Source organism: Trachurus japonicus, chromosome 18 (assembly GCF_045865225.1).
Source record: "Trachurus japonicus isolate A0001 chromosome 18, Traja_1.0".
Classification (NCBI taxonomy): Eukaryota; Metazoa; Chordata; class Actinopteri; order Carangiformes; family Carangidae; genus Trachurus; species Trachurus japonicus.
In genome coordinates this window covers 30,866,304-30,884,794 of record NC_140924.1, presented here as the reverse complement: position 1 = coordinate 30,884,794, position 18,491 = coordinate 30,866,304, and the positions used below count along the sequence as shown (strand labels likewise).

Genomic DNA, 18,491 nt, shown 5'->3' with positions numbered 1-18,491 from the left:
ATATTTTTTGTGTGAATAATATTTATTGTATTTAACAAAAATGGGTGCTAGCTGCCCAACATCATTTTAGGAAAAGTCACAGACTGGTGGACTTCAATGTTTGTTTGTTTTTTGTTTTTTTTAATATATAGCTATGCACAAATGAAAATCAAATCTTCCAGTGAACGGAAGTTGGGGGTTAGTGGAAAGGGGTGCAAAGTAGTACTGACTGGCAGTGGAAACCCTGCTTTAAATTATTATGACATAATCTAAAATAAGGGGCAGAATAAATATGATTCTTCTTCTTTCTGTTCTGTTTCATTTAGATTTGGGAGTTTTTTGTATTTATTGAAGCCTTTCAATGCAAGATGATGTTTCTGACTGATATTGCCGTGTTACCGTGTATCTCGCTTTCAGAGAAATTCCGCTTCTTTCTCCGCTCTCCGTCCGTCTGTTGTCTTCACCGTCTTCCACTGACGTCATTCCACACGTTTCCAGAGTGCATATGGCTACTTAATATGCACGTAACTGATTTGCATTGACCACATATGGTTGCGTGGGGCTGTTTAGGGGGCTGGGTATGAGGCGTGTTCTCATCCACGCTTTTCTCAGGTCCGGTGTGATCTATCAAGGGAAATACCGTGCAGCCGTGTGTACGCGGAGTTTGATAGATCTGAAAAGAGTGTATATTTTTTGGTCGTACGCACATTTTGCCTTTCCGTCGTACTGAAAATTTAAGAGGACTTTTACACGCTCTTTGATAAATGAGGCCCCTGATGTATCAAAAGTGAAATGACCGTGGAAAAGTGCGGTGGCCCACGCCAACTCCATAGCTGGCGTACGCACGTTTCTACTGCTGTTGTTCCTTTGGCGACACTTAGAGGTGAAGCTGGGAAACTGTTAATAATGTGAAAACAATTAGTCCTCAGAGTAATGTGCACATCAGAGACACATTTATGAACAACTAACCCATCCACATGTTGCAATTAGATAAGTGGATAGAAAAGCATGCGCAAAGTGGTGCAGAAAATAGCATCAGCTTTAGTCTTAAGATATTGCAGATGCTGCAGTGCGAAGTGCACACGAGTCCCGGAGGTTTTTTTTTTTTTTTGCACATGATGACTCCGAGGGCAATTCTCTTGGAACTGAGCGCAGTGCGCTGCAACCGGCCTGAGAGCGCGACACGTCGGGGAGCCATCGCCTCCATTCAGGTGCTGACCACACTGTGAACAGGAAGCATTTTTATACTATAAATGTACAGATCATATGTGATGCGTAAATGCATCACATATTAACAAACATTGTGGCGAGATGGCTGGTTCAGCGCACGATTCATTCATTCAGCACAGCTGGGTACAGATTACAGGCTGGGACTGTATGCGCGCAAAGTAAATGTATTTGTTTAATTGTCCTATGTAACCCCCCGATGCACATTGAGCATGTCTGCCGAAATATCACGCTGTCAGTGACTTTCTTTTTGCTGGTTAAACTACACAGACTGTGTGAAGTAGCCTACTTAATGTCAATAAACACATGCGTAAAGTTGGACATGTGTCTTTATCAGCCTCCCTGGCGCACTTCTGCATTTATTTACTACGCGATCTGTGTATAAAAAAAGGCAAATAAAATTTTAAATCCATTTCACATAATTTAATTAGAGTACATTGTCTGCTTTCATTTGGGATGACAGCGGTCCTCCGCCTCACGTTCACCTTTATATAACACACACACTCTCCCACCCCCTTTGTGATGGTGCCGGAGGACGGCAAAAAAAAAAAAAAAAAAGATGTTTACACGGCTCAACTTTATCGAGGAGCACCTTCCACTCAAATTTGGTTAAATTGCTGTTCCTCACAGTTTCTCATGGTGTTATCTGACCGTAAAGAGAAGGGAATCTTTGGTGCAGGCCTTATTTACATTGATTTGCATATTTAAATGGAGGCGTGGACAGGGAGGAGATTACCACTTCGGCATGTGCGCTCAATTCCACGTTGATTGGGATGTACAAAGGAAAAGTGCTTGGATCCATGCGTACGCACACTTTGATACATCAGATTTTCTTTGTGCGTACGACAGTTTCTGGATTTTGGCGTACGCCATGTTTCAGTATGAAATCCACGCAAGTATTGATACATGAGGCCCCAGGAGAGTTTGAACATTAATCCTGACACAGTAAATCATTGATAAGAGCTATAGTCTGCTGGAGCAAATTCACCAAGGCCACCTTTAGTTTGCTCGCTAATAATGTGGCAGTGGTAGCCCTGAGCTTTGATGCAAGGGAGGAAAAAATACGAGGGTTTACTGCTGTGTGGCTGCTTTTCATTTCATGATTCAGAACTAAACCACAAAGGTCCACTAAGTGCCATTGTTACGGCTCATGTAGAGAGTGTAGGAACTGAGGGAGCACTTACAAAGGAGCGAAGGCAGCATTTAACTGCAGATCACACAGATCAAAACCCTACTGGACTGAATCCTATCTGCCAGGACGAGTCAGGGTCAACAACAACAACTGTAGTGGACATTCTGTAATTACAATATATCAATGCTCCATTTTGGCACAGCTAAATGTGAACATCAACAAAGCAACAAGTTAGCTTAAGCAGTCCTTGTCATCTTAAAATCTAAGATTAAACAGCATTTATTACTGGAGCAAAACAATTCTGCATCTTGGGTTTTCTACCAGTGGGTTTATGCAGGGTAAAAATTAAAGGCATGACTGCGTTTATGTTGCCTTGACTCAAGCTAGGTTAGTTTTTTACTTATTTACTGTTTTACTTTTACTTATGTCTATGTAGTTACATTGTTAACATTTTTTTTTCATATTTATTGATGAATAGATTAGGTTATTTTTACAAATTTGTAGGCAGCATCTGGTGTGCTAATAATAATAATGCTGATACAATCAAACTGTAATAGCAGTGATGCTAAACCACTACAACATGAAGAACTAATGACGAAATGAGATTAGTCTTGGAGGTATTGTATAGACAAAATGAAATCGTGACTCATAATGGCAACAGATAAAAAGTTATAGGATCACCAAAGTTCCTAAAACTGACCCTGAGAGTCAATGTATTGAGAGTTATCGTGACATTTAAGCGGCCTAATTAACGTTTCTTTGCTGCTGACATGGCTTCTTGCTGAGACAGGTTATAATACGTCCTCTGAGCAGCTTGACTTTTTTAAGACTTGACAGAGAGTTAACATTGGCATTGCTTTTCCCTGCTAGAAACAACTCTTGGTGAATAAAGAGATGAACTTAAATTAAATAAATAATTAATAACTCTTGATGCTAACACTGGTCCTTCAAATGCTGCTAAAGCAAAGGTATGACGTTATACTGTATATGTGTTATGCTGATATTTTAATTTAGTTCATCACCATTTCATTGACAAAAATACAAAATACTGAAGATGTATCCGCATAAAATATAAATGCACAAAACCTACAAGGCGCTTTAATACTTGCCTAAACAGAGATAATTGTTTTGTGTATGCAGAGACTGCTTGCCGAAAATTGCCCTTGACAGGAATACGCAGCAGAGGTTTTGCATGAATTTCCCTCTAAAACAACTCTGTCTGGTAACGTTCTGTTATTATCTCATAGCGTAGTGAATGTGCAGGTCACAACTTGTCCACCAGAGCATTTTGGAGTTGTTGGATTGTGTATTTGATGAGTTTGATGAGGTAAACCAAGAAATCCCATGAGCCTCCGTAGCGTAGCTCTGAGCAGCTCGCGGCTCTGCTCTGCCGTTCTAAAAATAGCTTGCACCAATAATTTAAGGTAACAAACCTACTGTTATGACTATAGGGATTATGGTAATGGGCCAATTTGCCAAAATGTTAAACTATCCCTTTAATTAATCTTAATGATTTCATTCTCATTAGCTGTGCTCCACTGATGAACATGTAATTAGTCAAACTGCATTTACTGTAAAGCACAGTCATATCGAACTCCGACAGCCAGAAAATATTTGACACTCTGTGGTAATTGAAATGACATTAACAATTGAAAAATGTCTCTGCTAAGCTCCACATTGTTACAGTAATCAAAATGGAGCAGCCACTAAGTACAGTAGCTGTGGCACGAAATAACCTTGCTCAATATTCAAATCACAGTTGCCATTATAACATTATAAAAGTCATTCAGAGTCCCCAAGGAACAATTAGGAGTTGGTGTATGGTCCTGTGTATTATTAAGTAGCCCAGAGCAAAGACACACTCAGCCAATCAACCTGCCACCTCCCACTACTGTGGAGCATTACCTTACTCTGCAACACAAGCCGATAAATCTCTCACAGCTCCACTATATTCCTTCTTCTGGTCTGGAAATGGTAAATAAATTCCATGGCAGCACCAACTCTTCATAGTCGTCATTATACAACGTGTCAACTATAAAGAAACAAGATTATGCCGAGGCTCAAATGACATTTAAACTGTGCAATAGTAAAGGCTGTATGAGGCAGGTAAGAAATATGCTGCTGTGAAAATGTAACATGAACTTTTAATTCACTTCTACACATGAAGGTTTCCTCTGAACCTTTTAACACGAGGGGCAGTGGGGGCACAGCACCGTTCTCTCTTAGCAAAAAGCTATTTACTGAATGACTGCCTTGAAGATGAGAAAAATAAAACAACTTAGTCGCTGCCATGGGAATGGGCAAATTACACTCACCACCATGCAGTACAAATGATCATTAGCACTGTAATTACTGGGAGGCCATCATGTTTGAAATTCATCAGTAGAAGTGGATTGCCAGTAAGCACTCCTAGAAGTACAAGGAAATGCATCACAAGGGGATTATGTGGTGGGCTAATGTGCTCTGTTTTACAAAAAGGTGCCATTTCCACAAGTAACCATTCTTACAACACGAGTCCATGTGTCTTTATAAACGACCGTGGAACACTCAGTGCTGTTTGCATGTGTTTGGATATATGGATAATGTAGTGGGTGTTATTCATATAAACTGACTAGTTGATGTAACTGACTCTTTTAATGATATAAAAATGCTAAACATGTTACACCAATCCAGCCCTGTATGCGACAGTGCATGTCAGCAGCATTACTCCAAAATAGGAGTTACTTAAGCAGGTTGAATAATGTCAAACAAACACACAGCAAGAACTCACGCTGACAATTTATTCTGGAGAGTGACTCTGTTAGTGTTAAGATGGAGTTAACTGTCATAACAAAGCATATATTGTGCCATGCTAAAAAGCTCTGTAGGCCAGCTGAGAGCCCTTGCTTTTCCATGACCTCATTTTGTTTGGTTTCTTGCAGGAGGCCTGGTGTGGTTTGTTGACCTAATTTCAGCGGGGTGCGCGCCCGCTGACGGACCGACATGCACAAACTACACCAGTTACTTAAGGAGGATGGGCCCCCGTCCACTGGGAGCACCGATACTCCTGCTCCGCCTCGCCCTCAAGTGAGAATAGATGTGGCTGGTGCCATTAGTGCAGGAGCAAATATGGAGCTTGTCCTTAATGTGTCGGTGCATGGGCGAGCCTTGTTCTCTGTGAAAAGGAGAAAAACCTAGAAGTGCCATTTAAAGAGACTGTGTTTTGGGTCAGTGCTGCCAACGCACCAGTAAGACACCAATTTCCTGCAGCACAGTGAGACGCGGGCTTTACTGTGACATAAAGATAACAGTGAAGTTTTTGTCACAGGAAGATGACAGCTTTAGGAATGTAATTCTCCACTGTCAAAAGGGAAACTGATGAATTCCATTTCAGTCTGACTGTTGGACACTCAATATAGTTGAAACTCCATTTTCAATGAAGGACTCAGTATCCTTGAATTTTCATTTTTTCCCCAATATTACCAGCCATCTGCAGTATAATACCAAAATGCTATATTCTTCAGCACTCTACAGGAATATAAACAAGTATATTTCCTTTGAAACCTATACAAATGTTTAGCCACACTGTAGAGGTTACATTCACTCCATCACTTTGGTCTCTACTGAAAGGTCTGGATTGCAAATCTGTCCAGACATCCATGTTCCCCTGAGGCTGAATTGTACTCACTTTGGTGATCTGATGATGGTGCTAGATTAAAAAGTTAACAAATCACCAAAGTATGAATCAGTACACATTGGAGTGAACATTCGCATCAGGTTTGAATAAAGTCCCTGAAGGCGTCACTGAGATTTCATAAAAACAGGCGTTCTATGAGGTCCTGCGACCTTGACCTTTGACCCCAAAATTCTAATTCTTTTATCTTTGAGCTCAAGCAAATGTTTGTACCAAATTTGGAGGAATTTTCTCAAGTTTGAAAAATAATTTTCACAAGAAAACACACTTACTCCAGCCACAGTTGTTACCAAAGCAAAGGCATATACAAGCATTGAGGGCATACTCTAAGCAATTCAAGTCTAGCCCTATGTGTTCATAAACTGAATTGCTATATTAGATCACAATATAGTCTACAAGTTCTTCTACTTTTTATTAATGTTTCACTTCAGGCCAGTAAAAGGCATATTGTTGTGGATAGTTAATGTTGAACATGTCCAGATATATTAGAGTAGCTGCAGCAGAGTTCAGTCTGCTGAACAGATTTCTGTCCGTGTCTCATAGGAGCAGGTTCTTGGTTCTCTTACAGCCTGCCAGCTTCAAGCTGTAAACTGTAACTTTCCTCTGCCATTTCGGATGGAGCTTCCACCTTCAGCCATCTGTCTCCCTCTCTATTCCAGTACACTCACACCGTCCTGATCTATTCCTTCCACTATTTCTCCTGCTAATTACTCTACCCTTTCACTCTCATCCTCTCCATTGTCTCTCAAATGTCTTTCTCACCATCTTTCTCTTCTTCACCTCTCACCGTGTATCTGCTAAGATATCCCTCTTGGCTGCAGTGATCTGCATGGCTGGGTTTGAAAGGTTGGTTCCACTCCCACAGAATCTAATCTTGCTTACAGGCTCAACTGCAGGATATTGGCATCAACGGCACATAAAAAGGCAAAACTTGGAGAGTATTCAGATGGCAGTGGCTTTAAAAATCCCCCAGAAGGCAAGAATTACTCTCTTAAAGCCTCCTAGAGTGAGATTTTTATTTCAATGGCACATCTGATTTTAAAAGTCTGCCATCTCACAGTATGACAACTTGTGTGTTTGTGTCTCCTGTGCAGTATATACTTGGTAAACTTTTACCAGTTCAACTCCAACAACACAAAAGAGCTTTGCATTTGTATGAGTGTGTAGATCAGTGTACTGGACAGATAGAGGTGAGTCACACAGGCCAGCTTATCTCTTCTATTACCGGGGGTGGTGATTTGCCTTACTAATGAGTTTACAAATTTAGCATCATTTAATTATTCATATTTGGTCTGACTTTGGGGTATATAGATATACAGAGTATGTATTCCTCAACAGGAAAGCTATGAATTCATTCACGAGAAACAAGTCTTACACTTATTGAACTAACAGCTGTCAGAACTTTTACTTACAACTGGACTGTTTTCACAACAGTATGATTGTTGATAATGATCTTATTTAACAAAGCAGTAAATGTGAAATATATTTGAGCTGGTGTCTTTATACAAGCAAATGTGAAGTTATTTAAAATCCAAACAGCTAGACAGTAAACTCTGGGGTTCTAAGTACTATTAGCTGGTGCACCTCTTCATTCACCTCATTGGAAACAAATCATTTGAATCCTGTCACTTGTTTGCCATGGTAGCTAATTAGACCACTCTAATCAATCTACCTTCTTCACAGCTTCTATATAATGTGATTAGAACACTTTTTTTTTACTGTGTCACTATTGAACTGAATAAGGTCAAACTCAAAGGGAGATCATTATGAAATTTCATCATTGCTCCTAACAGTAAGTGCAGTAAAACTATCAAACTAATTCAAAAATACAATTACCTTGATTGATAAATAATTACAATTTCCTATGGTGTAAACCTGAAACACAGTCTCACCCAAGAATAGACACCAACTGCTCTTCCATCATTTGGGACCAATACACACAAAGATACATTATTGGACTACAGCTTCACTCCCAGTAGGATTTCAATCTTCTTCCTGTTTCTTCCTACACTGACAGATTGATCCAGCCATCTGGGACAGTACCCACACCTTGTGTTACACTTATCACAAACATGTCTGGTGACATGTTTGTCATGGAATAATGCTACATTAGACTGAAAGACTGAATTGTTTTATATTGTTCTACAATAAATTGCGTTAGGGATGTATTTCATATATCCATAAAAGCAGCTTTTGACTGATCAAATGGACACCTGCATCTCTGCATTTCCAGGTTTATTTTATTGGAAACTTGTTACAGCAGCTGTAGCAAAACACATCATTATGACACTGTGTTCTTTCTATTTGATCGTTTGTATTCCTGTTGCTCGTTTCTGCTGCTTTTGTTCTCAGATTTGTTTCAAACAGCTGCTGCAGGAAACATATCATGTAATTTTCTGTTTGACAGATGTGTTTCCTTTAAAACTAATGATTATAAAGGCTAAGTGAAAATATCATGGACAGGATATAGTTTATACATCTGCTGCGTTATATTGATTGGGATTAGCAGGTTCAGTCCACAAGAGGATTTGTAAAAATGAACTTACAAATATAAATATCTAGAACTACCTACTTCCATGGATGCTTATCTTTCGTGTTGAACATTAAATACATCACACCTTATTAGATAACATCTCATGGGGAAATATGAATGAACTTTCATGGTCTTTTCGGCCGGGAAACAAGCCCCTGCCTGCTGTGTGGATGCTGCCTGACAAACAAGCAGGGGAGATAAATTAGACCATGACAGCGACAGGTGTGTTCAAGCCCAGCGACACAGACGCAAGAAAGTCATATCTGCCCCGCAGCAGCCAGAGGCTTACGAGGTTTCACTGTACCGAGTATCAATCAAGAGGGGCCTATTTATAGAGGGCCCAGGCCACTGCTAGAATACAAACACTCCACTGAAGTAGGTTACAGGAATACGGCTGTATCACCGGCAGACATGAAGAGAAAGGAGGACGTGTGAGAGAAGAAAAAGGAGGTAGGCAGGTTAAAAGTAAGCAGCTGATGATTAATTACATTCACTTCTTCACAACTTTTCCACGATTAATGTTGCAGTCTGTAACTAGAAACATCTCGTGTTTTCTTCTCTACATCAGGGAACAAAGTCAATTATTTGAAGACTCTTGTCGCAGGCGTTCACAAGACTTTCTTCATTACTGTTTTCCATGAAAATCATTTAATTATACAACACGAGAAAATGGAGAAAATCCCCCACCCGGGGCTGTTTGCAGTGTTGAACGTGATTTGAAAAACACTCCAGCATGTAGAAGATATTCAAGTTTAACTACACTTATCACAACATCCACTTATTAGTTGTTTTGAAGCTTTTAATCAAATGTAATGATCTCCATCGGTTTGTCCATTTGCCACAACAGTTCAAGAGACGGTGCTATATGGACACTATGGTTGGATGGTTCAGTTGACAACATTTGACTCATCTTTCAGATCTAAACCAATATGCTTGAGAACACTTGTTTAGTTTTCTGGTTTCCTGACTGTAGGCAGGTCTGGCGGTTAAACAAAAAGAGGAACCATCTCTATGGAAAAACACTTGCATGTGGTAACTACTGCATCTTTAATGATGTGTAGAATGAGTTCCTGGTATAGCTTAGACAAAAGGAGCCTGACTTGGTTACATGGATGACCGGTGTGCAGTCACGTGTTGAACCACCCGGCATCTCAGTTAACTGTATCCAATTGACAGGGTGGAGTGTGAGTGTTATTGTCTGTCAACGGGCTACTTTAAGGTGTTTTACAAACAACATGGTTCGCTGGGGTCGCCTATTCTCAGACTAATCCCTGCCTGTTAGCGGCTAATCCCTGTTTATCAACAGAGGGCCGCAGGTCGTGGCCAAGTCTGAGAAACACAACGCCAGGCTCACTGTTGTGACATAATGGAAAGTGCTTCTCCAATAATGCGTGCTTCAGCTGCCTGATATTTGAGCCATTTATAGAATTACGGAGAATATTAACTGCTGGCGTATACACTGCATTGCACAATGATGAGCAGAAACCTTTTGAGAAAAGCCGTGCTGACTGAAAATGTAGCAAAAATCTATTTAATACTGATAAAAAAAATATACAAAAAGCTGTATTACAGTATCCTGAAGTAAAAATAAATAAATAATAAAAAGAAAATACATCAGAATACAACTAGCCATTAATCACAACTGACACACAGCAAATGAAATACATGCAAGAGATATGCAGAGAAGCAATATGTGAAACATGCTGGCCACTGCATTTATACAAATCTGCTTTTGTCATTCCCTGAGCGCAAAGGTTGTAAACAGCATGTAGTATTTTCTCTGGGGCTGTCACCAGTAGTAGAGAGTGCTATGATTAAGATTAATGTCATGAGTAGGTGTCACTGTTGGATCCTCTCCTCCTCATCCTCCAGCAGCCGTTTTAACAACATATGAATCAAATGAATGACAACAGTAGGACACGTCTGCGTCTCAGCCAGCCAGCGTCTCCCTGGGCAATCGCTCTTCTTCCCCCCTCTCCTCAGAGCTGAAAGGCCGCATGCTGCTTCAACTTCCCTTCTAATCCATCATTGCCTTTTCCCATTTCCACCTTGGATCTACAGAGGCCTGCACTCTTGACCAAGTGGGAAAAGAGATTAAAATAGAAAGTAAGTTGGTTTACTAAAGGCTGTCTGGAAGCAAAGTCGGTTTACTGGAACTACAGGCTCATTTCCATTGCTCATACAAAGAATGCTGTCAACTGCATCAGTTAGTGATCCTCATTAAGGACATGCACCCAGGACTCCTGTCATGATGTTTAATAAGTTCGTGGTGACTTTCTAAAGTTTGTCAAAAGGGCCTTTTAGTCGTGCTTCTCAACGTGATGTCAGATTGCTGGAGGTGGTGTCACACTGTGGGCAAACTCTCAGCAATTAAATTCAAATCAATGAGGAGAGGCTTTGGGATTTAGAAAGAGAAAGGCGACAAGTATAACGTGTGTAGAATTTTTAAAAAAAAAATCATTTATGGGGGTCTTTAGTCAGACAGCAAAAATGGATTTAGGAACACATGCGGCATATTGAATTTAAAACTTCCTCGCGGGGATTCATTACCGTTGACTTGTCCAAAGCAGAAGTAAAACAATTTCCAGGCTATTTCTGTGCTCTCTCAAGGACATGACCCTGTATTGCAGTTTCAAGCTGGTGACATGCTGCTGCTGCTGCTTTTCCTACAATAGGTGAAGCCACAGAGAACATTGGGGCATGTTAGTGAATATACAGTATGTACAAGGAGAAATTGAGAAACAGCAATGTCCAGATTACACGTCTACAGCTGTGTTGATCTGGCAGATCTGAGGAAAGTATTAGCTTGAGAGTGTAAAAGGTATACGCTGGCTGAGTGTAGAATTAAATGGCACTGCACTATGGATTTCCCCTGAGAGTTATGCTCAGTTTGGGTGACATACCCAACTCTGATATCCACTGACAAAGAAAACCAAGCAGGAAACTAATCAGACAAATCCCTTTGTCATGCCTCCGCTTCTGCTGAAAATGCATCTGGAGAGAAAAATGTGGCAAGTTGTGGAACAAACTGCTGGAAGTGAAAATCCCACGAGGGGTTTTTACTTCTGATGAAGATTGATGTTCTCAAGTCTAAGTCCCAGAAGTCCAGTCATAAAAAAGAATGCCAGTCGAGCTTCCATATTCACATTTCCCTGTCGTCATATTTTAATATTGCGTTGTGCCACTATTAGCCAAGACCCATATCCAAGCTGTAGTGAGTGCATGTGGGGCCACAGAATTACTACTGCAGTGCAGACATTCAGAGAATTTATGACAGCATCACTACTTTAGTGTTGAAAGATATGATGTATTCAGGGGGAGCGTTATCTTGCAGGGTTTTTGTACTGGATTACACTGGAGTGCCTTAGTAGTGATATTTTGCCCACGCTGTGCAGTACACGCTTGTACAGTCAAAATTAAATATGATAAATCTGGGTAAACAACTGCACCATGCTGCATTATTAAGAGACAACATTTGTCATCTTTAAAACAGCCCAGAGGCTTGGTATTTTTCTTTTGGTGTGTGTTTTTTTAGGTTCTGCTGCAGAAAATTATACACCTGTCTGAACAATAAATCATTCTCCTAATAGAATAAAATGAGTCATTTAAATTAATCCATATTTAAACTGGCAAATTTCAGCATTTTCTTCAAAGGCAATGCTGCTCAGCTGCTTTGGATGCACCAAACAGTGCATCATCAGTTTACTCTGTAGCCTGCTGCCCTCTCCTGGAAGTACAGATGGGGTGCAATGATGGATTTCTAACATCAAGTGCGAACCAGACTAGTACGGTATAATAATTTCAACTGTCTAATTAAAGCAGTATCACAAAATAAATGGCTAAAAGGCCTCTTGATAAAACATTATCTAGTTTTATTCAGATTTAGATGAATGTAACAGAATTTTACATAGGAAAAGTGTTGTGGTCTCACCTACTGAGTCTCTCTACTCTAATCTTTTACAACAGCGGTAACATGAACTGATTAAATACAATGTAACACACACACACACACACTTTAAAATGTAGGGACATACAGTACTTTATGTCATCAGTCTCCTCTGTGGAGGAAACGTCTGACCCATTTGAGTGCGTCACAGAGACAGCAGGGATTTGCAAAGAGCTCTCAGAGCAGACATGTGTCCCGAGGACACAACATGGTGCATGTGTATTTCTAGACACACCTGCTTTACTGAGCATGCTCATTTTCTGGAGGCTGCTCCAACATCCGGAGGCTACTATCGCAACCTGGCAGGTTTATGGCGTGATCATCTGCATGCTGGGAGGTTATTCTGGGCCACACCGGGGGATAATATTATTAGTCTGAGATGCCACCTAATGATGAGACCACCTACGGATAAAACATATGCCGTGAAGAGAAGAAGAGCTTTAAATTCAAATGATCTGTTAAGTTACTCTTATTGTGCAATGTTCTGTTTTAAATATAGACATTACACAGAGAAAAACTTATGAAAGGTTAGAAATTCCAGTGCTGCAATGCGTCTGTAAAAAGTAATTGCTTTTCATAGCGCTGTATATCACTGTGTTCCAGTTTCAGCTACCTCTAGCTAAAACTTAAAGCGGTATTAAACTGCAGCCTGCCCTGGGATGAAGGCAGCATGTTTCCAATGAAAACAGGAGCAGTGAAAAGAATGAAAGTCTAAACAAATGCTTTCTCTAATTCAAACGTGGCTGATGGAAACACCTGTGTCCTGGTTGGGCTCCAGCTGCTGCCGCCAGCTTGCATGTTAGCAGAGGGATAGATTCAAATGACAACTGTATAGGTGCACAAAACACACACATGCACACAAGTAAGCAGATAGAGGCCAAGCAAAGGCTAAGTACAAGAAGAAACTAGACTGATTATTTGATCCAGAGGCCACAGCTGCCGAACTGACAACAATCTTATCAATGCAAAATGAGAAAAGCTTTCTGTTTCTACAAGAGGTGAATATGTATTATCTCACTTCTTTTATTCATGACAAGAACTACTGCTCTGGAGCCCTTCTGTTGTTGTTTTTCCCTGCAGAAAGAAAGTCTTCACTGCAGACGTCATTTAGGAATCCCTACAGTGACATTCATGATTGCCTAATAGCATCTTAAATCATACCCCGAGAAAGCCCATTTGTCTTAATGCCTGACAGGTCACATCAGTGTGGGAGATTACAAAAAGCTCCAGGTTTCATGGTTATGCTTGACATGATGCTGAGATATGACGCAATCATGAGAATTAAGGAAGTGTAACTAATAAACAGCAACAATGGAAACTGATGCGGAAAGAACCAAACACCCACTCTGCCATGACATCAAGATGTGACAGAAACTGAAAAACCTGAACTCACCACTGCCTCAAAAACTGAAAGGTATAAGTCACTAATGAGGAGAGCCAAAAGGTAAAAAAAAATAAAAGCCTTATCCATTTCAACATCTAGCCAATATACCCCAAATCTGATTTTTAACAAAAAATATGCATTGAAATATTTTCCTAATTCAACACACAACCTTAATTCCTATTTGAATATACCTAAAGGTGACACAATATAACATTATATGGTATTTGCCAGAGGCAGTCCAATGTTTTTTCTCTGTACAGTATTTTAGTGCCTGTTTCAAAGGCAAAATTTATCTATATAATTTAGCTATAAATCCTATTTTATAAGGCTATATTGCCATTGTGAATATATAACCCGAGAAGTAATCAATACTTATCTAGGTTCAAAGTGAATTAATTTACTTGAGCTGTCAACTGGGACCCATGGTGCAATGCATCCCGATCATTTTTCATTCCAGTAAAATCATAAATTCTGGTATGAAAGCATGACTAATCAATAGCATATATTTTTAAGAGTTGTTGGTTGCAGGAGCAGCTTTAGGATGGTACACTGCAACGCTTCTGCTCCACATTGTGTGGTCAAAGGTTAGACAAAAAGTACAGTTAATGAGGTTTTCTTTCTTATTCAATCCAAATTGTCTGTAATTGGTTTACACACAGTTGTTTCCGCAGTGCTCTGTAAGTGCACTGCACGCTGCATCTCTCATATTCCCCTGGCATGTATATCGAACTGATGCTTTCTCTGCTGTCTGGACCTGATAAGTGCTTTCTCTTACATGTTCTGGGTAACTTTGTTGAACTGACTTTCAGAGCAGTAAAAGCTGTTTTTTTCCATGGTTTGTATGGTAATGTAGTGAATAATGCTGCACATATGTAAGCAATAAATCCACTGTGGGCTTCCAAAGCCAAATCCACCAGGAAAAAGGACTTTTGATAATCAACAAATACAAAAAATGAACAAAAATCTGTATTGTAAGACTTTGATTACAGGTTAGTTCTCTGTACAATTGATTATATTGCTTTCCAATACTGTAGAATGCCACTCTTGTTGATTAATCCTTCACTCTAAATGTCAAGTATACCCCACTTTTTATTATTTAAAAGTCACCAGACACAGTCTCTAGCAAAACAATTTATATTTGTTCATCTTCAGTAACCTCATTTAATTAGGTAGTCTCCTGAGATCTCTTCTCCTCCAACACTTGACCAATCATATACTTATAATTAATCACAGTTCACACTCCTGTAATAAATTGCCTCAGTTCTGAGTGGTGCACATCTGTAGAATTAAATTTGCCTTCTTTTTTTTTTGTACCTTTTGGGTTTGGGGAGGCCCAGGTGATGATGCGGCGCACAAGGCAGCAGTTGAGCAGGACTTTCCTGGAGAAGCCGTGGTCCTTACGGAAGTGCTGCAGGTCCTCCCTCCACTGGCTCCTCTTCCTTGGTGAACACATGGCGACGCTCTATTGTGAAATATACAGTGTGCCATTATTTCCAGTGGCTCAAAATAAATTCTGTGCAGAAACGGGCCTAAATATTTGGGGTCTGTAAGACTGCAGTAAATATAAGTCTATATTGTAACAGCTGAGATTTTCATTAGCCTCGTAATTCAAATGATGACCTCTTAACTGCCTCTGGTAAACAAACACAAATAGCTGTGGCCACTGCACAAACATGCACAACAAACTGTCAGAAGTTAAAGTAATACACTTGAGCACATATGCAAATTTGGAATGGGTTTTTTGCCCCCAGTTATGCACGGCCGTAATGAAATGCAAGACATTTCAACTTGCCCTTTTGCAACTTGGAAATGCTTTTCCTATGCATCTTGAGCTGCGCTTTGAAGAAGGACTAAGGATTATAAAAGTAAACAACACACCAAGCAGATTGTCTTAATGCAAACCAGCTTGAGACCGTCATTCGCTTACAATCAGCCACACGCCAACAGATTTTCAAATTAAAGCAGCAAACACCTTGACTGTCTCCACATAATCGTCCTGGAGGGAAATAAACAACATTTTCTCACTTGTAAATAAAATATGACCGAGCGATACCCTACCTCAGTCAGTACTATGGTTACAATCCCCCTGAAGAGCAAAAGTTTCAGACATCAACACATCACAGATCATTCAGCTGCCCTGACTGGAGGACTTTTAAATTGATCTAAGAATCACAGTTTCATATCATTCACTGCACAGAAGATTGGGGTCCAGTGTGAAGGCTAACTGCTATCAACTGTCCCCCTGACCATCATCTTACCTTGCAGGCTACAACACGATGTGTGCGCTCTCTCTGCTTCCTCAGTCTGCAAGTGATCCTCAGGTTTCACACAAGCACTTTCCCTTTCCTAAGCTGATCAACAGAGTGTGAAAGGGGGTGGGAGGAGGAGGAGGAGGAGGAGGGAGAAGGAGGAGAGCAAGGAGCGCTCTGTGAAGCAGAGACGCTGAATGAGTGAGGGAGATAGAGAATAGCTGGAAGACACAGCTCATTTTGTTTTAAGTTAAAGGACCATGTGTTTTTTTTTCTTTTTATCCAAGTGGCGAGAGAAGGGGACTGTCAAAGACTCTGGTGGAGCTCTTAAATCATCCTCCTTGCGCCTCTTAAAACACATGAGAACCTTTATCACACACATACAGATACTCTTCAAACCATCCTGCCTCCAGATCCCTGTCAAGAGAAATCTATATAGCTTCAATTTATTATCATTAGCAGCTTTAAGTAGTTGTAAAACACCTCTGGAAGAATAGGCAGACCTCAGAGTTTCGCTGGTACTAAGTTAAATGTGTCCGTAGCAAAGCGTATTGAAAACTGTTCAGCACCAGAAGCTGGCACTGAACATCTAGTCAGATTAACAGCTTATTCTTTCAGCAGATAGTTGCAGATCTCAATCAAAATGTCGTCAGTTCCAGATTATTTTTGGCTGTGATCCTGTACACTGGGGAACCATAGCTCCCTTAGTTTAAATGACAAAACTGGTTTGATTTTGGAGGAAAAAAACATCTCAAAGTGGGATATGGAAAGAAAAGAAAATGTGTTGCATATTATGTAACCCAGGTATCATATCTGCACAGCATTATAACAAATAAGAATAACAATCTACAGCCATGCTAGGAACAGGGCTCTGTTAAGAACAGCAGCACTTTGGGTGAATTACTAACAACCCCAATGGAAACAGATGTTTACCAGGTCAAATGTCCAGCAGCCTGGTGTCTTAGGTTATGTAACGTCCTCCACTTATTATCAGTGGCTCCAAGTTGGCAGCTGGACAAAACCAACAGATGTATGAAAAAGTAAAGGACTACATCACCAGATTGCTCTAAGACACCGGGAAACCAAATATATTACACAATTCAGTGAACCGTTGGAGCATACACTCTGCTGGGAACAACACAAATGGTGAGCCTGGCTTTATCCTCTAGCTGAACCTGCCCCGTCTGTGTACACCAACTTGTTTTATCCAATCATAATTAACAAGACAGTTAAAGATGAAGGCCTATTAACCCCCCCCACCCTCATACCTCTTAAAAAACTCTGTACTTAGGTGTTTGGCTAAAAATGATGCACACCACAGCACAGCCATTACCACACTCACTTTACTATCTTGGATTTATTACTGCAGTGGTAACAACTTCCAGAATATGTTGGCCGTGTAATTTCTGTACGACATATAGTAAAGTATATCATAAATTTAAAATGCGTACATCATGTGTAAATGATGGTCAGCGGCCAAATGGGCTTAAGCTTGCATTTAAATGCACATAATATTAATTACTGCACGGTGATAGATGGTCATGCTTGAGGGGAGACAGCAAAGCTAAATCTAATAGCTTCCCCTGAGATGAGTAGGGCATATTCTGTACCTGAGAACACAAAGGGGGGGCCACTTGGAAAGAGCGCTGGGAACAGAGCCATCGTGTTCCCAGCAGGGCCGAGACACGCGGCTGATTGAAACCAGCCAACAGATCGGTGGCACGGTGGTGTTACGGTATGATATGCATTCAGTGGCGATGCTTGTTCCACGAGCACATCCCGGGGTACGTACACATCCTGAGGGACAAGCACTGAAAGCATTGTCCCCAATTATCCAATACATTGAATAATTCATATTCAAGAAGCCGCCGCTGCTCATTGATATTCAGGAACCGCGTTAGTAAATACTAGTTAACAACAGGACGAGTAGAGTTGAGTTGTGAGTTCAGATCTGGTTTGAAGGCAATATCAGCACTGAGACCAAAACAACACCTTGCAAACACGCAATGATACTGTAAGTCAGTTACTGTGCGGAAATTGTTGCTCAAAATAAACTGAACTTGCAGTTTCCGTTTCCAACATTTCTGCTCATTCCTAATCTTTACTTTCCTCCCACTGCTCTCATTAGTGTAATTTCCAGAAGCAGTGGGCAGCTTTCTTCAGCACTCGCTTATAATGTCAATACTGCCACTCACACGGCACAGCTGCTGTCATTAACCTGTAGTTTTATTCATTTTGTCAGATAATGAGATGGTGATAAAATAATGGAGCAGCAGCTTGTTAACTACGGCTGGTTAAGGTAGAGTATTTATGAGTCATGATCAAATTTCAAACCATTTCTGATACAGTGAGAACATTATATTGTGAA

The 18,491-nt window shown here is 40.4% G+C and overlaps 1 protein-coding gene across 3 annotated transcripts in view; it reads right to left on the bottom strand.

Annotated features, from left to right (window-relative positions):
* The window catches only part of kcnip4a (potassium voltage-gated channel interacting protein 4a), a 137,368-nt gene that overhangs the window by 106,418 nt on the left and 12,459 nt on the right, over positions 1-18,491 (bottom strand). The window contains exons 1-2 of one of the 3 annotated variants that reach the window (XM_085806393.1): positions 16,133-16,211; positions 15,189-15,336 (exon numbers count right to left, since the gene is read on the bottom strand). The exons of the other annotated variants lie outside the window; for them this stretch is intronic. Coding sequence (XP_085662519.1) covers positions 15,189-15,327 — 139 coding nt within the window. The 5' untranslated portion in view covers positions 15,328-15,336; positions 16,133-16,211. Of the gene's footprint in view, positions 1-15,188; positions 15,337-16,132; positions 16,212-18,491 lie in introns of those variants that run through there. 3 annotated transcript variants of the gene reach the window in all.